The 24,607-nt window shown below is 32.9% G+C and overlaps 1 protein-coding gene across 6 annotated transcripts in view; it reads right to left on the bottom strand.

Annotated features, from left to right (window-relative positions):
* Rgl (Ral guanine nucleotide dissociation stimulator-like) overlaps nt 1-24,607 on the bottom strand; it is a 165,657-nt gene that overhangs the window by 92,489 nt on the left and 48,561 nt on the right. For 5 of the 6 annotated variants that reach the window (XM_035357166.2, XM_035357162.2, XM_035357165.2 and 2 more), the window contains 2 exons: nt 6,110-6,288; nt 986-1,113 (listed from right to left, as the gene is read on the bottom strand). In XM_035357166.2, coding sequence (XP_035213057.1) covers nt 986-1,113; nt 6,110-6,288 — 307 coding nt within the window. Of the gene's footprint in view, nt 1-985; nt 1,114-6,109; nt 6,289-12,425; nt 12,523-24,607 lie in introns of those variants that run through there. The other variant, XM_035357167.2, reaches the window with a different exon arrangement.

Below are 24,607 nucleotides of genomic sequence, written 5' to 3'. Positions count from 1 at the left end.
AAATTTTGGATTTATATAATATGGTTTTAGACCCCCCTTTTTTTTATTTGAACAGTCATTTTACAACATGTAATGTTTTGGTTTTTTGTAGTCAATTTGAAACAATGTTATGTTTTATTCTTTTTCCCAAGTGTTTCGAAAGCGTGTAGGGAAAATCCAGGTACACATGAGTTTTTATGTCATATAAATTTGTTTCTTTTTTTGGTTTTTGATCTCAAATTTACTGGGAGAACGAAACATGTTTTCGAAGCTTATTAATCAAATTTTATGAAGCTTTAATTCATTTTCCCCAGATGAGTTCTGAATTAAAGTTTCAACAGAGGGAGATTATCTTTTTATTATCTTGTATATATTTTCTCTTTTTGCATTTTTAGTTTTCGAATTTGTACTACTATGACCATTTTTATTTTGAAATGTTTTGATTTTATGTTTAACCCCTTTACAAGGATGCAATTATTAATATCGTTGAGGAATCTCCTTGCTTTGACTCCAAGTTACTTTTAACTTTAAATGCTTTATTTTACTTCAATCCTGCAGCTATAGCACATGATGGGTTTAACAAATTTGCTTTTTAATTTTGCCTCTCATTAAGTTTCTTTATGTATCTATATAAAAACGTTGACATGTAACCTTTAATTTATAATTTTAATTTTTGGCACATATGAATATTATAAACTTGTGATTTCATAGTCATTTTTTTATTTATTTATTTATTTATTTATTTTTGTGCATGTGATTTCATATTAATACTAAGTTTCACTGTCAGAAGGCAATGGTCTCCATGCAATTTTCTGAAAAAGGCTGAGTCTGGCTGGATAGTTAATGGTTAAGATATAGACAATGCTGGACAATACACAACTTTTCTTATCTGAAAATATTTTTAGCAGGGAGGGAGTTAAAAAATAAAAGTTGGAAGGATTAAATGAGAGTGAAACAGTACATGATGTCAATATGTACAACATGTATAATGTGTAATGGGTCTTACATTATCTGCATATGTTAACTGCAAGGCAAAATCTTTTTCAGGTATATCCAGAATGCTGCAGCTTCTGATAGTGTATGACATAGCTTTGAATTCAAAAGGGCTACCAACAGGATAGGTACTAGAACATCCTGAAAAAGAAAAGAAAATTGTGAGAATTTTAAGGCAAGTTTAAAAACATAAGTTACTTATAAATGTAATGAAATTTACCTGACACAACTAAACTGCTAGATGTTTCTCCTTACCGATGGAAAATTCAAAAGTGCAATTGATTCCAAATCAGACTACTCAATGATACACAAGGGGAACATATACTTCCATTAAAAAACAATCAGTCTGTTCCTCCATATCATAGCACACAGCTTTCTTTTTTTAAAAAAAGGGGTTTAAAATTTTAAATAATGACTAATTTACCTTCCTAAATAACTTTTACAAAATGTTAAAAAGAATTAGATCTATTTGATTTTTAAAGTTATAAAATTTTTCGATTTTAAAAACTCATTTTCTTAAATTTACAAAAATTCATGGTTTCCTGAACCGAGAAAACATCATGCGAATGTTGCAGTACAGTTACATATTGTTAAATTTCCTTGCAGTGTTTAGTTTGTTTTGCTGTACATGTTACCAAAAATATCTAAAATCTTTATAAAAAAAAATAAAAAAAAAAAAAAAAAAATTCCACTGATGAAATGGATAAAAGTAAAAGCTGAATGCTACACGAAAGAAATTATTACGAGCAATGTTTAACCTAAAAACTATTTTGCTGTATCATATACTGTTTGTACCGCAATGTTTCACTACTTAAGTGCCTCCAATTTATAATAAAATATCACCAGAATAGACAGATGAACTATGAACAAAGAAAACAGAGAAGTTATGAAACCACTGTCTGGAAAAATATATTTTAAACGCTAGAAAACAGATCATTTAAATAAGTGGCATTTTATATTATTTATTGAAAATCAGCAAGTAACATTATTTCAACAAGTAGCATTTTATAATGTTTATAGAAAATTTGAAAGTAATATTTTTCAGTTATTAATAATAAAAGGAATTTAATTTACTAAAATATTAACTTATTTACTGGTACAAAACCACAACAGAAAGCATCATATTTACTCCTGCATTTCCTTTGCCTTTTGTTTACTAATTTTTCAACATTAACAAGAGAATCTACTTTACCATAATATCAAAATTATGACATTTTTTAGCAAAAAACATTCATATTGGAAGCGGAAACACACAGTTTTTCAAAGAAAGAATGGGAAAGAAATTACAATGCAGATACTTGCAAGCTTCAATATCCTGTTACAACATTACATAATTTAGCACTTCCACAAGTTCTTAATATTAAATAAGCTTTTGTATTTCTTCTTCAGTCAGTACTTTCTTCCATTTCGGCATAATGCTATAAAACAAAACTCTTACAAAATAAAAATCTTACAAAAAATACGGAATATTACAAAGCAGCGCTGGTCCCCATTTAGAATTTACAAATGCAGTCTTCTGAAGCTGCAAGGATGAGAAGGGAAAGATGAGGAAAACCTAATCCTTAATATGAAGGTCTTTGAAAATATAAGTGGTAGAGTGTCCAGGGATATCAAACTTGAAAGTTCACCTCAAACTTTCAGTTTGGAAAATGGGGCAAAGATTCATGACTAGTAAAGTGGACATCCCTTTTCTTTTAAATAGGGAATACTATGGCCAAGATAATGGCCACACTGGGTCATATTGGCCCAAAAGGGACAATGCAGCAACACAAATTTACACATAAAGATAAACACATATCATAGAGTACAGGGTACTTGCTTATTTACTACAAGTTTTAAGATCCAAGTATAATGTGATATGTCTGTTACAAGATTATACAAATTTTCACAGTATTTTTTTAATAAAAATCATATTTTATGGAAGATACTTTTTCATTTAATAAAATTTTCTCATGAAGAGAAAAGCACTCATATTTTCTTAGCATCTGCAACAACCACATATAGGATGCAGATAACTTTAGTGCTACATGGAAGTATTTCTTTAACACTTGAAGTGACAGAGCAGTCATTTTGACTGTTTTCGGCATTTCACTGTGGATTCCTAAAAAATCCCTTTATTTTAAGAAGTCGCATATTTTTGTATTTTCCCAAAAAAATTCGAAAATTATTGGTACCAAATATGAATCGAAGAAAATTAACAAAGATATTAGTTATACCTAAAAGCACCACAAGCAGTCATATTGACTTCTAGTAATACTGGGTAGATTTATCTTGTTATTTCGCTCAAAGAAAACACCATTTCTTGGAAAAAGATCTGGCCTACACATTCCTTTGCATTCTCTGTTTATTTACATAGAAAATACTTCCCCTCTTCCCCGCCTTCCTGTCAACAGCACCCCTCCTTGGCAAAATGTTATAGCCATTAGTTTACAGTAGTTGAGTCAGTTTATGTTTTGTGGCATTTCATTCTTTCAAGTGCACTGTAATGGCAGCTCGGAGCCCGCTACATCCGAGTCCAAGAGAAAATGTACAAATTTAACAGGAATTATCTGAAAATGAATCCGATGTTGAAGAACATAATACTGATGATGAGATGGAATACGAGCCTCCACAAAACTTTGAGGGAAATGATAGTTCTAGTGATTCTGAAAGAGAGTACAGAGGAGCAATTGTTGGGCCAAGATTCTCAGCCCATCGATATTTCCGCAGCAAACATTTCGTCATCAATAATTGCGGCGTCCACATCAGCTGAAATAGGTAAGAAATATTTTTGTTTATGTATTGTTATTTATTTATTTTTTTAATATTTTTTTGATAATTTCTTATGTATTTGAAATTTTTTAAAACATAATGAATCATTTATTGTCAAAAACACAGATATACTTTTTTTTTTTTTTTTTTTTTTTTTTTTTTTTTAGGTTTTACTAATGTACAAGGTACAGGATCAAAGAGGATTTACCTAATTCCAAATATGCATGGGGAAGAAGTCTTTTCCAAAACCACGAAGAAGGTTCTATATGTGTCTCGAAAAATGGAACCTCATGGACTGTGACATCTCCTTCCCAAACTACAATTGGGAAATATGGAGCTCAAAATGTGCTAAAAGAAATGCCAGGTCCAAAGTTTCATGCAAAAAGAAATGTCGGAGACAATGTGCCAAGTGCTTGGAGGTTATTTGAGGATGAATCGATGTTATGCCATATTAAAAAGTGCACAGAAACAGAGGCAGTTTTGAATAATGAAGAAAATTGGAGAGCGATACCTTTAGAGGGGCTTGGTGTTTTTATTGCTATCATGTATGCAAGAGGAGTATATGGTTGCAATGATATGGATTATGATTTTTTGTAGAATAATAAACAGGGGTCCTTCTTTTTTTCAAGATAAAATATCTCGCAATTGTTTTTGAGATATTATGAAATATCCAAGATTTGACTCAAAGTCAACTAGGACACAGCATTTAGAAAGTGATAAGTTTGCACTTTTTTCAGATATTTGGAATTTATGCAGAATTGTGTGATTTCCTATAAGCCAGGAGAAAATTTAGTTGCAGATGAGCAGTTATTTCCATCCAAAGCCAAGTGTAAGTTTATTTAGCATATGCTGAATAAACCAGACAAATTCAGTATCAAATTTTGGATGGTAGTAGATGTAGACACGAAGTTTATGTGCAATGCTTTTCCATATCTTAGAAAAGATACATTGAGAAGTGAAACTGAAAGTCTTTCTGAAAATATAGTGATGCGTCTTCTAAGCCGTTATCTGAATTCAGGTAGAAATTTTACTGTGGACAATTATTTTTCCTCACTATCATTAACTAAAAAACTTAGAATGAAAAGCACAAGTTTTGTGGGTACAGTAAGAAGACATCGAAAAAAATTTCTGCATGAGGTAAGGAAATCAAAAACTGGGCTGTTTGAAACAGTTTTGCTAAAGAATGGTGAAACTACACTGACAGTCTATCAGGGAAAAAGGAATAAAAATGTCCTACTACTTAGTACCTTAAATCCAAATGTAAATGTAGACTCACAAAATAAGAAGAAACTTTCAGAAACAGTAGAGTTCTACAACAAAACCAAATGTGGAGTTGATATCCTTGACCAGATGATGCATAAATATTCTGTTTGAGCTGCTTCCCGTAGATGGTCTGTTCATGTTTTGTATAATATACTAGATTTAGCAGGAACGAATGCCTACCTTATCTACCATAAACTGAGTGATAAAAATATTACAAGGCACAGCTTCCTATTTCAATTAGCAGAGGGCTTAAGAGAGCTTCATTTAAACAAAAGAAAAAGCACAACATTTCCCCAGGAAATTTCAACTCTAACAATAGACTCAAAGAAAAGACATCAGTGCCATATTGGACTTTGTAACAAGAACAAAACAAGTGAGATGTGTAAAAAGTGTTCATATTATGTGTGTGGAAAATGCACTTCCAGTATTGAAAAAGTTGTGCTGTGTAAAAATTGCAAAAAGCTATAAAATGTGTTTTATTAATGGTATGTTGAAATTTATAATAAAATATTTATTTATTATTAAAAATAATCTGCTATTTAAGGAAGCTCTTAAAGAACTATAATTAACATTCTTAAAAGGATTATAAAGCATTTACATTTTGATATATACATTTAATTCACTGAGCAGTCACTTTGACTGCCATTGGCGCTTCTAGGTAGGGAGAAAGCTCGGCGCTTCATGTGTTAAGCATATAAACATTCACATTTTTCACATGTCGGCATATTACAAATTAATGAAAGAATTTGCCTAAAATATTATGGAAATTAGTTCTTTAAGACTGCTTAAAATCAGATCATAGTTGGACTAAACACAATAAATGCTTAAAGCTCACACCAATTGCATTACTTACAACAGCTTGCATTATTAGTCTTACACCTGAAGAAAATAAGTAAAAAGGAAACAAAAGGAATTTAAGTTTTATTTAATTTTAGTGTAAAACTTAATTAAAAATAAAATTTGGGCAAAATTTTGAAATCTAGTTTTTAAATCCACTGTATTTTTAAGATTTCTATTAAATATTTTGCATTAATTTTCAAAAATATATAGATGTAACACAGAGAGTTAAAATTTTGAAACTGACTATTTTTAAATATTGTAAATATGTTCGAAACAACTGTACCTTCCTCTGTAGCTTTCTTGTACTTTAACAATCTATGCTTAGCTCGAAGGTCTAAAACACTTCCAGCAACATACTTCCCAGCAAATTCCTTAATTTTCAGAAGGCTTAAAAATTGTGGTGGCTCAAAAAAATCTTCGGAATACATATCAAGCCATACTAACAATACTTTCTCGAGTGTTCTGAAAAGAGAATTAGAATAAATTCACACACAAAGGCAGAATAGGAATACTACTATCAGACAACACATAAAAAGAAAACTTAAATGTGATCAATGGTCAACTTGTTTGTTCTTACAAAAACTAAGAATTTTGGGATAATCTAACCAACATTTTCCATGTAATTTCTTGCTAATTCTGAAAAATCAATATGCTTTTAAACTATTTTAAAATAAAGCAACTTCTCCAATTGAAGAGTAAAGAAGTAAAGAAATCTCCAGTGGAAACAATAGTAAAACTGCTAGATATGCATGAGTGAGGATATCAAACTGCTAGAAGAAATGCTGCAGGATCTTAAAAACAGATTGTTGTCTTTACTAAAGAAGTTACTGCACAGAACTGGCACGGCAAATGTCAATTTCTACAAGAATAGGTCACTAAAATGCCAAAGAAGCAAAGCTTCATGCATATCATGTTATAATCCATTTCTATGATTGGCATTGTCCAGTTACTTGCTTGTTGATCATGCAAGCAGTCTGATATCAGAACTGTAATGGTTCAAATAGATGTTTCATTATTCTCTCATACACACTTAAAAATTTATTTCTTGAAGTTCCAGGTTCTTCAGGTGCAGTCCAGCTACAAATTAATTAAGAAATCAATCTTTTTTACACATGCTACAGCTAAGGTTCAATATATTCCTTTATGACCTCAAAGTTGTTAAGATACAAAGAAGCCCTGCACTCCAACATTATCTCCGATACTGCACGACTACTAGATTTTTCAATGATACGCCATCATTAATATTTATGCAAAGTGCATAAATGACTGTGAAACCAACAGTAGACACCAAAGTGTTGGATGCCCATGTATCATCAAAGGAAAAGGATATCAGTGACTGTTCCGCTCGGTACAGCAAAACTGGCACCAGACAATCACTCAGCAGACAGCCCAATACAGTGCAGGTGCAAGTGGAAGTGTTTCAGAACACACAGTTCAGCAGACATTGTTGGATATGGGACTGCCCAGCAGACGTCCCACTTGTGTGTCTCTGCTGACCAAGCATCATTGTCAGCTATGCCTACAGTGGGCACAGGTATATTGAGACTGGACCATGGATGTAAGTGGAAGACAGTTGCCTAGTTGGATGAATCATTTCTCATTCATCACATCAATGGTCATGTCGGGGTACACCGTCTTCCAGGCAAACAGTTGCTCCCCCCACCAGCAGCAGGTCATACACAGGCTGCTGATGGTGGTATTATATTATACTTTGGTGTACATTCCCATGGGCGGTTCTGGGACTCTTAGTTGTGGTAGGACAGACTGAGAAAGCTGCAGACTATCTGAAGATAACTTCTGCACCCTTATGTGGCATTTGTCTTTCCAAACAGAAATGAAATCTTCCAGCAGGACAACGTCCCATGTCACAAGGCTGAAAATGTGCTGGAGTAGTTCGAGGAGGATAAGGATGAATTCAAATTAATGCCCTGGCCACCTAACTCACCGGATCTTAACTCAATAGAGCACACTTGGGATGTCATGAAGTTACAGCTCACAGCTCAAACACCATCATGTCAGAATATCTCGACTTTGTATGACCTCTGCACAATGCGTTAATGAATAGACAGTTGTAGCATCCTCTATGTTTCCTCTTCATCTCATTTTTGTCCTGGCTACTTAAGTGGATCTCAACCCCACAGAACATGTAACCTCTACAAATGATATGTAATCATTTTATTTCTATCACTTTATGTAAAAGTAATAAATAATTTTCGTTAAAATATAGTAGTGAAAAGTTATTCTTAAACACATAAGTAGCGTTTTTGTGATATAACAACCATTACATTTATTGGTGACCCGAGTTAACAATGATAAATATTATGGCAAATAGTGAGAAGACAAAAAACTAGTCAAATGGTGCTAATTTTTTAGAGGGTAGGAGTAAAAATTCCTCCCTTTCAGAGAGATAAGCCAGGAATTGGTTTTATCAGATAGAAGTACAATTTAAAACTTTGTGTTATAACTAATGAAACTACCAAAGTTAGCCACACTGTCTCACAAATAGAAGCTAAATATATAGAAACTATTTGGGGCATAATAACTGATAAGTCAAAAAATAAATATTCATCAGCAAAAGAGCATTTATTGAATGTATTCAAAGTAAAAACAAACAAATCAGAAGCCTTTTCATAGGCACTGGAAATGGGAGACATGAACCAAGACATCTATTACAAAAAATCAAACCTTTGGCAACCAATGATACTTCAAACATAGTATTGAAAAATTGCCGCACAATATTAAACATATACTGGTGGTTAGTGATGAAAGTATTGATAAATTAGCTAACCATAGCTCATAAGATTTTTGACATGTTTTCATAAATGAGGTACTCACATTCATGTATCCACATTTATGAGGCTCATTCAACTTAAGAATTTGAGTGCATCGCAAATTACCATTTCACAGTTACTTGGAAAAGATATTTCGTTGGAATGGCAGATTGTAGAGCTCCATTTCCATTACAAGCCAAATGGTTGACAGTGGTGTCGATGTAAGTCTAATTCCAGCCATGTACAATGAAAAATAAGCGGCAATTTTAAACTTTATGCTGCAAATTGTACTGAAACCCCATGATTCGGACACAAAATTTCAACTCTTGATTTGGGTCTTCGCCATAATTTTCAGTGGCCATTTATCATAGGCAAAATCACTAAGGATATACTGGGTGCAGATTTCCTTAACTGGTTTAACTTATTAATTCATATTAAAAACAAAAACTAAATTAACTAATGGTGTAACTAAACTGAGCATTGCTGGTGCAATTACATCATCAGCCGATGAAATAAGAACCTTAAACAAAAATGATAAATTTTATGACATTCTGACACAATTTTTGGAATTAACAAAACCTAGTTTACTGATTTCTAAAACAAACACAATGCTGAGCATTGCACAGCTACTAATGGCAAACCAGTTTATTCAAAAGCAAGATGGTTAGATCCTAAAAGATTAGAAATAGCCAAACAAGAATGCCTTATGCTTGAAAATGGTATTATCAGACCTTCAAAATCACGATGGGCAAGCCCACTTCATTTAGTTAAGAAATCAGATGGCACTCGGAGACCATGCAGAGATTATCACCGCTTAAATGATATCTCACACTACCAGATCGCTATCCTTTACCCAGAATTGGACTTCCAACCCATTTTGAAAGGCAAGAAGATATTTTCTAAACTTGATTTACTTAAAACCTATTACCAGATTCGATTAGCAGAAGAAGATAAACAAAAAAAACAGTGACAACACCACCATTTGCACTTTTTGAATTTAATGTAATGAGTTTTGGCTTAAGGAATGGCCCCTCCACTTTTCAAAGATTTATACAATTTTCAGAGGACTATACATTTTAGTATTTGGATGGCATCCTAATAGGGTCAGAAACTGAGAAACAGCATAGAAAACATCTTACAGAAATATTTCATAGAACTCAACACTATGGTTTACGCATCAACGAATCAGAATCAAGCATTGGAGTGAACAAAATAAAATTTCTAGGATATTTGATAACACCAAATGGCTCAAAACTTTTTCCGGAAAAAGCACAAGCTATAACAAATTAAAAATTTCCTAAAACTATTCATGAACTTCGTTAATTTTTAGGAATGATTTACTTTTATAGAAGATACTTAAAAGATGAAGCTAACAGCCAAGCTTCTCTTAAATGAATATTTAAATATTTAAAAGATTAAAAAAAAAAATCGAAGGGAATCTCCATGTACAGAAGCAAAGAAGTCTTTGCAAAATGCAAAGATTTAGCCATTGCTGTTTCATTAACCTTTCTTAATCCATTAGCTTTATGTACAGATACCTCTAATTTTGCAATTGGATATGTTCTACAGCAATATGAAGACAATGGAAACCAATAGCATTCTATTCCAAAAAGTTCAGTGACACTCCAGAAGCTTATAGCAAATTTGATCGAGAACTTTTAATATATATATATAATAATTTCTTTATTAAAGAAATATTGATTATATTATCTCCTAATATAAATTTAGTAGAAGTATCAAAAAAGGCTATATATATATGTGTGGGTTCTTTTGTTTGGCAATCACAATACATGTTCAACAGGGTTCATAGCCACATTTTAGTTAAAAAAATAAGCACCTATAAGCACTTTTCAAGCACATTTTAAGAAAAAAAAATAAGCACCCGTTTAATTGCATTATACACAACTGCATAACCTTAAAAATTAGACTCGTAATTTAAAATATGAGAAATGCAGTATTTATTAAGAGAGAATAAGCATTACCTCAACCATGGAAAATAATTACTTTTTTTTTAAATTTTGAATAACAGTTCAATTTACAGAACTAGTTTACAATGAGAGAAAAAAAACTATGCAGAACTAAATTATATTACAAGGTTTAATGATGAAATTTCAGTTCAAAATAGAGGAAATAAATAATAATAAGGCATATTTATTCTATTCGCTTGGAACTTAATAATAAATACAATTTATTTTTCCACTCTCATTGATATTTAACTAATTTAAATCTAAATTCAGAACATTTTCTAAATTTTCATCGTATATCAGTTTTCCCTTAATTCCTTCGAGCCGGGTAGCGAAAACGCGCGCTTATCGCTGAGGCCGGCAGTGCCTTACGCGAGCGTCTCTCCAGGGTCGGGGGCTTTTTTGCTACTAAGCCTAAATCCATGAAATTTCCGAAGTATCAACGCATTGTTTAATAATGCTCTATAGAGTATTTAAACGGCTTATGCTTTATAAATATTTTTATATATATACTTTAATTACCTTATTTCTTGTTTAAATGCATATTTTACACATTTTATTTTAATTACTCACCATTTTATGAATTTTAACATTATACATCTGAAAACTAAATATATTACTTAAAATTCTCTTTTCGTATGAAAAATTTGAAAACAGGGATCTACACACAGTCCTACGTTACATTCCTTGCACTCGTAATAACTCATTTGCCGTTTTGGAGGATTTTTCCGGGAATGTGAACAAACGAAGCATCGTCGTCTCATTTTCTTATCAGTCACTTCTGAACAAAGTTTTGGAAAATGTCTTTCAGTTAATCTTTCAGAATCAATATCAGAATTTCAGAATCAATATCTGAAATATTTTGCATCATTTCTGCTATTTCATGCTCTGTTAAACATTTTCGACGCTTCGACATTGCAACGGTAAAAACAAAGAATTCGCGTCTAACAAGATCTAATTATTTTCTAAAAACTGAACTGCAAACCGAAATACCCAACGCTTTAGAGCAAATAAAACTTCTCTACTTACAGTAAACAACTACCACGTGCGAATAAAGTGCGATTTAAAGAGACGTCATAAATCACGCCATTCGGAAACATTTATTTCCCCGTTTGTTTATATAATCAAAAACACGTGTATGTGAGTCATGCTTCTCTCATTTCGAGTAGAAGGTCAAATTTACATGTATCTGAAACCATATGGACATACAGTGCCATCTTGTGGCAGAAATCATAGTTTGAAAAACGTTCCAAAGTACTGGCACAAATACGTGACAGTCGGTAGAGAATGGAACAATCCTCTGGCACGCCTGCGTGTCGGCCGGTAGGTAAGAGTGTTCGTTGCTGGCACGTATACGTGACAGTCGGCGCGAAGGGATTAACAGATATTGCAAACAAAGTAATTTAAATTAAAAAAACGAACATTTCTGAAATCAGAAGACGGAAATTTGCGTCATGCAGTCATCCTTTAACAGTAAAAGCTTATCTACCCGCATACTTGAAAATTGGCGAATATTCGGACAGCGGAGTGAACTTGAGAAAGAGGAGCGGAGGGGGATAGACTGTACCCGTTCTTTAGATTTTTCCGCTAAATAAATGCTTTTGACATTTCGATATGTGCAAGTTCCGTTAGTTAACGGAACAGAAAAATATTCTGCTCTGCAAGCACAGGAAAACTCTTTTAAGTGTTCATAAACAAATCTGGGACCGAACATCAAAATTAATTATCTCTGCAAAATATCGCAAACGTTATTGCGCAATACGTGCGCAGTAATTCTTCCCTACATGATATTACGCAATCGGATTCAACAGCTGCCGGTATTGGGAGAATAAAGAACTAAAGAAAGGAAAAGAAAGAGACTTACCAATCTGGGGTGTTTTTCATTCTGATTTTCAATAGCCTGCGCTAAATTTCCGGAATAGAATCATCCTTCGCTTGGGTTAGTAGACCGCAGAACTTTTAGTCCTATTCAATCCAGATTGGAAAGTGACCAAAAAAAAAAAAAAAAAAAAAAAAAAAAAAAAAAAAAAAAAAAAAGTCCGTTGCTTGTTTTGCAGCGAACTATAACAGTTTCAATATTTGAGATTTTGCGGAAAAAGGACCTCCCAACATTCGTACTGTATAATGTATTGGCCAAAAAAATGAAATTATTTTGACTATTAAATTACTTTCCCTTTATTTAAGCCATTCCGAATATTATTCCTTAGAAAGCTAATCTGTGTTAGAACACAACCATTTTTGGAAGTTTACTATACTTCAGCAGTTACTGCAACTATGTTATTATAAACATTCATACATATGCTCATAATATAAGCATAACGATCATAATAAACACGAATATGAACTGACCAAGCGGAACGAGAATGCAAATTATTAAGATCTTGATAGAAATTCAAACGTGTGTAGTATTTGGGTGGGAGGAAAAGAATGCCGAATGTACCGGAATTTTCAACTGCTTTCGCAATTCTTTGACCAACAGAACGACGGGCACCTGTCTGTACTCTCCGTGCAGACCAAAGGTTATGTTAATGCAGAAAAATGGGGAAAAGCTATTTCCGGGAGTATGATTCACCATCTGACATTCCATATTAGGAAGAAAAGTTGTTTATTTAGTTTCGGCTTCGTTAGGGGGAAAAATTGCTCTTTCATTTAAAAAAAAAGCACTGAAAGCAAAAAATAAGCACTAAAAACAAAAAAATAAGGGCTTTAAAGAAAAAGTAAGCACGTATAGGGGCTTTTATATTTTATTTTCAAATATAAGGACTTATAAGCACTTATAAGGACCCCTACGAACCCTGTTCAAACAAAACACATTTAATGAAACATTAATATATCTATAATATCGTTCATCTATTAATAAAACATCTGAAACATCGTATATATCTATTAACACAATATCTATAACATCGTATATGTATTAACGCAACATTTATAACATCGTATATCTATAAAACAACATCTTACAGCTATTAATACAACATCTATATCATCTTACATCTCCTCTCATAAAACAAAGTGGCGAGTGTTCTATCAATTTCACTCATGCAGTCAACAGCTAAAAATTAGACAGCGCACGAGGAAAAATTTTAAGCTATGGATTTAAAATCCCATATTCGGCCTTCCTGTTATGCGTCGACCTTGACGACGTTATTCTACTCTTGACAACATAAATCATTAGTCATCTTCCATCTTTGTTGTCTGCGGTAAAAGAACTATCATCATGAATAAGCTGAAACCTGAAAAGAAATACGGAGAGGGGAAGATTGTGTGCTAAGGACGATATTGAAAGGAAACATCTTAATTGACCTTCATCTTTGCAACTATAACAGCGTCAACAATCCCTTCTATATTTCATCTAAAACGAAAAATATCTTCAATCTTTAACATTTTTGGAAAAGCTTATTTCATCTGAAAAATCACAGTTCGATTATCAGTTCTGTCACGGCAGGTTTAAAACGCCATAATCAGTATTATTTTATAAATCTTCTGCTTAAGTCCACTGTTTTATATATTCAGCGCATGTACTTGTTTTAGTGGGTCCTTCATGATGTCCTTCTTTTACAACATCATAAGACTCATTATTCTTTATTTGGACAATCTTAGACAAGCCTAAATGCTTTGATTTTAACTTAATGTTTGGTCCAAATTGCGTTCTTTTGATTGCCACTAAATGATTAACTTTATAACATTTTGAAGAACGTCTTCGAAAGTTATACGTTTTCTTATTTTCTTCTTGTACCTTAAACATTTGTTTTTTCACATCTTTCCGGAGCTCTGCTCGGTAAGTTTCAAAACTATTTTGAATTTCTGTGTCAATTATTTCTTTAATGCTTTCTTTTCTAGAAGTATAATCAGTACCTGCTTGAAAATTAGAAGCATTCTATTTGCTTAATCCAGACTTAAAATTAACAGCAGATATTACTTTAGAAAATCTTCTTTTGGAGACAGAAGATTCTTCAAGGAAAGATTTACGCCTCTTATATGACATTGTCTTACGTTTAGTTGATTTGTAAGTTGATGTTGAAGTCGCACTAGATGGTGTTCGAACAACATCAGCATCACATAGGTATTCATAATGTTTCCAATCATCAGCATTAAGAGCTTCTTGCAACTGACGAAATTCTTCATGAGTGATAAACATTTTTCTTTCCAATTCTGCTTGTTTAGCAAATAATCTCTTCTCCATAATTTCCCTTATGCAATCTTTTTCAAAAGCTAGCATTTCTTGCATGTTTAATTTAACATTTTGAACTTCATTTTCTTTCTCAGACAGGATTTTATCTTTGGCTCTCTTCTGAAATTTTGCAGCTTTTACTTCATTCTTTTCTTCTGATAGTTGCTTCTGTAATATTTCTACAGTCTGTTCTGATACAGAAAGTTTTCTTTCCTAAGATTTAACCTGTTGTTCAGGAGCATTCAAATCCATTTGTAAAATAGTTTTTTCCTGCTTTAGTTGGTCTTTACCTATAATTGATACACATCTGGGTCTCAAAGAAATATGTTGATCATATTTTAGAATACTAAGCATTTCAATATTAGTAGATTTTCCTTCGGCTTGTCTTCCTTTAAGATTTTCAGATATACCAGGATCAAGTTCTTCAGCTGGAAGTTTATCTTGCTGTTTACTCTTTTTTACTATTTATATTTCTGTTGCAAAAGCATTATCTTCAAAAAATTTCTCAGATTTTGAATTCTTTCTTTTTCTAGAATTCTTCGAAGTGAGTTTTTTGGAATCATTAATTTTTTCTTTACTCTCTTTGATTTCCTGAACCTTCTTAGGTGGAATTTTTCTTCTTCCTTTCCTCTACATTTTGCAATTTTCTTTTTCCATGTTTAACAGAATTTTTTTTCTTCCCAAGACTCCTCTTCCTTTAATTCATCTTCAACAAAAAGTCTTTCTTCTATAAGGTTTTCAGTTTTATTAAGAATATGACTTTCAATTAAGTGCTTTACTTTGGACTTAGATACTTTAATCTAATATCCAAACTATTATCTAACTCATTTTCTTGATCAATACTTATATACATTAAATTCAATTCAGTTTCGATCTTCTACTACTTTCATAGATATGCCGTTCTTGTTTATAATAATTTCCATTTGCAAAAGCAATTCATTTCCAATAACAGCATTTTCTTTCATTGCTCCTTGAGGCACAACATAAATATTTGATTTAATTTCACAATCATCAATTCATATGGAACTTTTAAAATATTCAATAGGCTTTACTTTATTATTACCAAACCTTCTAGAATCAAGTTGGAAGAATTAATATTAGGTGAACAATTATTTTATGAATATTTTCTGATACTATATTTATATCACTTCCTGTATCAAACAGAGCTTTTACTTCTACATTACTTATCAAAACCGTTTTATGCATATCATTCAACTGCTTCTTTACAAATATATGATTCACTCTGGCAAGGTCTTTTATATTTGTCTTATTTTTTTTACATTCTGCGGCGACCAAATAAATTACAACGAAAGCATTTTTTTCTCTTGCTCCTATTTTTGTATAAATTCTCCACGTGACCAAGATTTCCGCAGTTATAGCAACAAATATTTGTTTTTATTTTAGTTTCAAAATGTTCGCTTCTGGTTTTAGATTTAGGCTTAACGGAATTGTTTTTATCATTATCTAATTTAATTTTTTCATATATCTTAAGTTTTTCCTGAAATTCTGCCAAAGTTTTACAACAATAAAGAATAGCTTTATTAAATGTAGAATCGTGTATACCATTAATAATATATTCAATTAAAGTGGCATTTTCAATATTACCTTTGGAACACAGATTTTTAACTACCAAAAAATATTCATATACAGATTCTTTTTCCTGCATTTTACATTTCGATAATAATTCATGTAACTTAGCAGAGTTATATTGAAAACCATATTCATTTACTAATAAAGCCTTAACTGCATTCCACGAATTAATTTTCATTTCATTTTCAATAAATAATTTTGCTTTGCCAGTTAAAGATCTTTTGGCAAATATCAGTTCCTGTAATTCATTTAGTTTTAACAAATTAGATACATCCTCAAAGTTTTCAATGAATTTGTCAACCAAATTATACGGATTACCATCAAATTTAGAAATCAAGCTTTCAATATCATTAAAATTTATATACGCATTTGAAAACTGTGAAAATGGAAATTGAACTGATGACTTATTAATATTTTGTTTTACCTCATGATGATCTCCAATAATAGCAAAAGAAGCGTCATTGAAAATTCGAGCAGGTGATGCACCGATTTCACTATTAACAGAAGTATTCCTTCTTTCATCCAATATTGCTTCATATTCCTCTATTTGCTGCTTGTAATTTGATCCCAGTTCTGACACAAATTTTGTGGGTTCTTTTGTTTGGCAATCACGATTCATATTCAAACAAAACACATTTAATGAAACCTTAATGCATCTATAATATCGTTCATCTATTAATACAACATCTATAACATCATATATATCTATTAACACAACATCTATAACACTGTATATGTATTAACGGAACATCTATAACATTGTATATCTATAAAAACATCTTACAGCTATTAATACAACATCTATACCATCTTACATCTCCTCTCATAAAACAAAGTGGCGAGAGTTCTACCAATTTCAATCATGCAATCAACAGCTAAAAATTAGACAGCGCGTGAGGAAAAATTTTAAGCTATGGATTTAAAATCCCATATACATATATATAAAGAGAGAGAGAGCAATATATAGTAATATTCTTAAATATCTATCTTTACATCGAACAATTTAAACATATGCTAGAAGGACAAAAATTTATGATATTCACAGATCACAAGTAACTTATATTTGCATTTAGACACAAAAATGATTAAGTATCACCAAGACAATTAAGACAGCTCCAGTATGTTTCTCATTTTTTAACAAATATTAAATGCATAACTGGGAAAGATAATATTGTTGCAGATTCGATGTCTAGAATTTAATCCGTTTCCGACATTAATTATGACAAAACTTGGGATGGAAAAAAAATCAATAATGAAGAACTCAACAGATTACTTAAAAGTAGAAAAAATTGTAATTTTGAATAATGCCAACTACCCTCTGGAAAAATTATCTGGTGTAATGTTTCAACTCTAAACATTTGATAGCTCATACCACAACCATTTTGAATGAATTTTTTACTACAAAATACATGACTAGAAACATCCTGGCATCAAAACATTAATGAAACAAGTACCATCAAGGTTCATTTGGAAAAACATAACAAAAGATGTTAGAGAATAAGCTAAAACTTGTCAGAAAAATAAAATTATACAGCACACACATTCCAAATTCAACTCATTTGAAAAACCTGATGAAAGACTTAGCATTGTCCATAGTGATATAGCAGGACCCTAACCTCCATCAAACGGGAATAAATATTGCAAAACATGTATTGCTGGTTGGAAGTTATACTGATAGATAATACACTGACTACCAATAAGTATCTGGACACCTACGCAAATGACGATATCTGCGGTCCTAAGGTACGTCACGGACTCCGCCAGTATATATCGTGTAGGAAACAGCATCGGCTTTAGTCGCATGGAAGGTGCCTCGCAGTTTGGAGCTCTCTGATTTCGAGAAAGGTATAATTATCAGGTATCACAAATGTGGCCGATCCTTAAGGGACATACCTAGTGATCTGAAGTACCCAAAATCGACAGTGGCCTATGTGTTTAAGAAGTGGAAGGTGAGCGGTGATTGTTGTAATGTGCCCCGAGTCGGCAGATCAACGAAACTGGGAGATGGAGACCACAGAAATGCTGTCCGAGTGCTGTCCACAGAAATTCGGAAGAACCGCACCCAACCGATGGCCCTCATCCGCGAGGAGTTTTAACAGCCATCCAGTATTGTTTCAATGAATACCATCCGTAAGGAAGCACATCTGCTTGGTTTTCATGGTCGTGCTGCTGCCCATAAGCCTCTGACCACAAAGTCCAACCGCGCTGCTCGGTTAATGTGGTGCAAAGCACATCAAAATTGGATCGTAAATTACTGGAAACGGGTTCTTTGGAGTGACAAATCAAGGTTCACCCTTTACCGTTCGGATAGCAGGGTCTGGGTCTGGCGTCTACCTGGAGAATGTCTCCTGCCAGAATGCATTGTGCCAACAGTCAAGTTCGGCGGAGGTGGAATTATGGTCCGGGGCTGTTTCTCCTGGTATGGGCTGGGACCCTTGGTCCCCATTCATGGTAAGCTCAACTCTGATGCCTACTGCACTATTTTGCATGACAATGTGCTTCCTACGTTGTGGCAGTTTTACGGGTTGGACCCGTTACTTTCAGGACGACAATGCCAGTTATCATGTTTCGACGTTAACCAAGGGTTGGTATGGTGCCAGTGGAGTTCATCGAATGGACTGGCCTGATCAGAGTCTAGACCTGAACTTCTGGGACGAGTTGCATCACCGAATTAAGGGGTGCACTACCCATACAAAATCGGTGAAGGAACTTCTATGTCTTCTCCAAGCCGAGTGGAAGAAAATACCACTAGCTGTCATACAAAGACTTGTGGAAAGTATGCCCTGGAGGGTCCACGCTGTAATTACCTCTGGTGGAGAGGCTCTACCAACTATTGATTTTGAATAAAGTTAGTTTTTCTTTTCTATCACAGGTGTCCAAATACTTATTGGTAGTCAGTGTATTGTCACAGGAACAACCATAAAAGCATTTTATGCTGATTGGATTTGTTGCTTTGGTGTTCCATACAGAGTGATCACAGACAAAGGAAATCAGATCAGTGCTTTTCAGAAGTTAGGCATTATTTGTGGAATTAAAATAAAAATAACCACTTCATACCATCCACGATGCAATGGAAAAATTGAAAAACAACACAAATCATTAAAAACAGCCAATAGAGCTCACAATTTAATTAAATAGCATGAAACTTTACTAACTTACTTTTACTCTTTGGTATGCATGCATCTCTATATGATGGTAGCAAATGCACGACTGTAGAAATAGTTTATGGTAAATCACTGAAGCTACCAGAATTCTTTCAATAACCGAAAGTTAAATTAGAATCAGATACCTTCAACAGTAAACTACAAAAATAAATGGAAAAATTAAAACTACTTAAAAGAGAATGTAAAAGAAAACAGAAATTATTTTTTCATAAGGAGATTAAAGATTCATGTTTACATGTATTTGTCAGCGTGGATCATGTCAAGAAAACATTAAAATCCCCTTATACAGGACCTTCTCCAGTGACTACTAGGAATAAGAATTAAGGGAAAGGTCATAAATGCTTTCCATCGATCGATTAAAACCAGTTTATTTGTCAGTTTCAGGTGAAGATGATTCATTAAATCTAACAAATAAGGAGAAACAAATCACACCATTAAACAGACATGAAAATTGAAAGACAGAAGATTAAAAATTTAAAACAACACATAGTGAGAGAAGAATTCCTTTGACAGCATGTTATCAAAATTATGTGACCATTTAATGTCGTATATTTATTTTTGATTTAATACTTATACATATTTTGTGAAAAGTATTCATGAAGCTTACTGCAATGTAGGTATTCAGGTGAGAATAACAACTATTTTTCTCCTTGTATAGCAACTATGTTCCTTGGAAGAGAAGTAGAGTAACCTCTACAAATTATATGTAATCGTTTTGTTTCTACTTTATGTAGACTGGAATGGCAACAGTAATAATAATAATAATATGTTTTAGAATAATAATCTTTTTAAAAGATCTATGTCTTAAAAGTAATAAACATTTTTTGTTAAAATACAGCAGTGAAAAGTTATTCTTAAACATATAAATAGTGTTTTTGTGATGTAGCAACAGCTACAAGAATATTTGGGAAGTCATGCAGTGGCAGCTCACAGCATAAACACCACCATGTCAGAATATCTAGACTTTAGCATGACCGCTGCTAAGACATTTGGTACAACCTGTCTCCAGTCTACCAAGAACTTGTGGCATCTATGGCAAGGCGCGTTGCAGCTGTTTTTCAGTCCAAATGTTGGGCAACGTGTTTTTAAGTACGTGGTCATAAAGTTTTGGCTCTTCAGTGTAATTCTCGTAATCAATTCATAATGAATTCAATTATTTATTTCTTAAAAATACCTCATAGATGTCTTTGACACTATGCACCATTTGCATTCACTGCATTTTTCCTCAGTCCTTCCATCTTTCACCACACAAGCTCTTTTTTTCACCATGTCAATCGATTCTAGATTTGCTGCTCTTTAAGCTTGAAGTTGTATACAACCTTAATAATATCTCAGGTCAGTAATATTATAAGGAACTTAAGTTTTACTAACATTTACTTTGTTTTAAAACTTTACTGTGCAGGGATTTATATTTATTTTAACTAATATTTTAAAAGTTTTATTTGAAACTTTCCTATAAGCCTTCATTCCCCTCATTGTCGGTGCCAGAATAGTTAAATGTTGTACCGCGCATGAATGAATGCAAATTTTCTATTTGGAAGGAGTAGTTAAAAGTCGAGTTTCGGTATGAGAAAGGGAGAGTTAGGCTGTACCTGCCGTCTCTGCTGTAGGTACATTTGCTCATTGCTGGTACAAGTGGATTAATTGTATTGCTTTGCAGCCACTAGCTTAGAAGGGTTTGAAGTTCGGGATCTCACTGAACCCTGTAAGCTAGTTTATCACTTGTTAAACATTTCAACTTTTCAATTACTTTTCAATTTTAATTTCAATTATCTGACTTTCAGTTAATGCCCAAGAAGAGGCAAAGTTTGTTAGGTAAATTGTAAATTTTAAAGGGTTAATAAAGGGTACGTAAACCCTTCTCCTGTGTAGTTTCCTGCTACTCCAGTCTACAGATAGAAGTTAACCCACCTGGACTCTACATTGACGCCTGAATTAATACGAACCAACAAGAAAATGGCCAACAAAGAAATATCTCCACAAGGTTCAGAAGTGGCAGACCCAATGGATTGCCTTGAGTGCCCTCTGAGGACAGGCAGGGGCTTGGTGGAAAGGAATTGGTAAATTTCTACTTGGCGAAGTTATACATTCACCTATACATTCAAAAATTTCAAACGGGCACTCCTAAAAGCGTTAAAGATCGTGCCAAGCTTGAAGCCAAATTATATAGCTTTTACCAACGGAGAATTGAAGAACTAACCGAATTTATCCTACGAAAAGTCAAGTTTGTGAACATGCTATATAATAGAAAAACCCAACAGTGAAATTATCGAAATCATACTGCCAAGAATATTACCCTCCATTCAGAACTTCATGGAACTCCGAAATCCTCGAACGCTGCAAGAAATATTCAAATTAGCCATAGTTTCAGAATCAGCAGATAGCAGAAGAATCAAGATTTCCAGCACAGAGATTTAGTCAGCAGTTCTTCAGACAGCCAGCCTCAGAAAGAAATAAAAGCAATGGAGGAAAACAGTTTTCAGCTAAGCCATCATCAAGCAAAAAAAGGTACGGATGAAGTCAAAACCTGTCAGCGTACCCAGAAAACATCAGGAGTAAAAACACCTTTTAAACGAATAGGGGAGGCCTGAGAATTTGAGGGTTCAGACCTCTTGGGCATCAAAAAATCCTTCTAAAATGTATTTAAATATTGTGGTCATGAAAAATTCCCAATTACCTGTAATACAGGTTCTTTTAAATAATATTTATTCCCGTAGAAGCACTCGTGGATACTGGAGCAGAGAGGAACTACCTATATCAAAATTTTCATTACAGATATTTTAGAAAAGTAAGATTATTTAAAAATAACATGATGGAAATAATAACCGCTCAAGGGAAAGTGTGCGAGTGTATCAGGAAACTGTTGCTTAACGTGCAGGTTAAAGAAGAAAATCTAAAAATCCTGTTTTTCATGGTGAATGACATTCTGGGAACTCAATTCCTTAGGGCCGCAAATGCAAGAGCTGATTTTTCAAGTAAATCAATTATGTTGGATATGGAGCCAAGGGTGGTGGAAGCTGCTGAAAAAATTCCAGAGATCGATCTTTAGCCTTTAAAGCAAGATGAAAGAGTCAAGCTGCAAGAAATTGTATGTAGATTTTCTTCATTATTTTCTGATAAACCATGGAACATCCAGATTGGAACACTCATTCTACTGAATGAAAATCAACTGAAACTTGTAAAATGAAACCGTACAGGTATGATAACGAGAAAGAGGCCATCACTGAACAACACATACAAGAGATGTTAAAAAATAAAATTATAACTCCCATAAATAGTGAATATTCGAGACCTGCTGTGCTCTGCAGGAAAAAGAACAATTTATCCCCTACAGATCCCAAGCATATCGCTTTGCTATAGATTATACAAAACTTAATAGTTTAACTAAATTTCCGGTTTACCCTTTACACGTGATTGAGGAGATTATTAGGAAAATAAAATCTACAAAATTTATGACTACTCTCGATCTTACTTCAGGATATTTTCAAATAACCATGAAACTGGAAGACGTAAATAAAATTGCTTTTATTACTAAAACAGGCAGTTATGTGTTTTTTACATATGCCTTAAGGACTATGCGGGGCACCCTCAACTTTTCAACGCACCATGGATATTATTTTATGCCCTGTTCTCAGGAAATCCACTTTAATTTATATATATGATATCATCATAACAAGCAATACTATTGACGAACATACAAAAAGACCTTCACGAAGTTTTTTCATTATTGAAGGAAGCATGATTAAACCGTAAATCCAGCAAAATGTAAGTTACTTTGCCAAGCTAATTTTTCATTCTTTACTGCAAGTGGCAGAATTTAATGGGAAATTTTACCTCATGTGAGGTCTAATTTATCGCCAAACAAGTGAGAAATGGGTTTTACCTATTATTTTTTACTATGTTTTTCAATTACTCACAAGTAATCTAAAATTATTGTGCAATAGTAATGTATAAGTACTTGAGTATTGTAAAAGCTTTGTAACAGCATTGTAAAAGTTCTTAAAGAAAATTGTAAAAGTATTGTACAAAGTTTTGTTGAAGTATTCTGTTAAGAACAGACATTTTAGTCTGAGGACTTGTATAGAGGACTTGTATTGAAATGTAGTATTTAAATGTAAAAGAAAAGAGCACTTACTTTGAAGACAAGAAAATTAACAAAAACATTTTTGTTACTATTGTATGTTTTGAAATATTTAAAATTAATGAGACGTTAATGTTTTCTTATGTAAATGTGAACTGTTCCCTTAAAATTTAAGAAGTACATTGATATGTTAAAAGTGAAAATGTTGTATAAATGCAAAAGTTTAAAACTTAATGGTATGACTGAAAATAGTGCTATGCATTGTGAATGTGTTCTAAATTTTGAATGCATGAATCTTTAGATCAATGAACTTTCATCTTACACAAATTACTAAGAGTAGAGGCCTGGTGCAAAAGAATCTCGCATAACACCAGGCATCCACTACATCCTACCAGCGGAACATTGACAACCAGAGGACTTCCTAGTGTTTTATTGTGCCTCGTGAGAAATGTTCAAAGGACTTCATTCATGACAGAAATCTAGTGCTTACAAAAGGGTGTTCCTATTCCAAGTTGTAGTAAACAATTCAATTTGTTTTAATTTTTGGATCATGATGGAATACTCAGTGGGTAACAGACTTAAGTGAAAGTTAAACAACAGACTTAAGTTAAACAGTCACTTGAATGAAATGGGAGGGAACATCTTATGGCCTACAAACCAAACATAATTTTACGGTAATTGTGATTAATCACTTCCATGTTCTTTATTTTCATGCAGGTGATGAAAAAATACTATTCACATATAAAGAAACCATTTTGGATTATTTCGCAAGAAATGCAATTACAAAAAATTATATTTAATAGTATAATTTGTAAAAAGGTGAATTCTATGTTTGCACAGCAACAGATGGCTGCTTTACTAGCTGAGAGAGTGACCATATCCAGAGTTCTGCTAGAACAGGACTTGATTTCTATGGTCTCTTTGTGATAAAAAAAAAAAAAAAAAAAAAAAGGAAAAAAAATGCAGATAGAAGTAAACAGGTAAAAAAAAAAGGTATTTGCATACATTTTTGTTTGTTTTACTATGAGACCTTGCAC

This window comes from Stegodyphus dumicola, chromosome X1 (assembly GCF_044657685.1).
Source record: "Stegodyphus dumicola isolate Sdum_Otavi_A_Nest chromosome X1, ASM4465768v1".
NCBI lineage: Eukaryota > Metazoa > Arthropoda > Arachnida > Araneae > Eresidae > Stegodyphus > Stegodyphus dumicola.
Note: the sequence above shows the minus strand (reverse complement) of the source record. Positions and strands in the feature narration are given on the sequence as shown.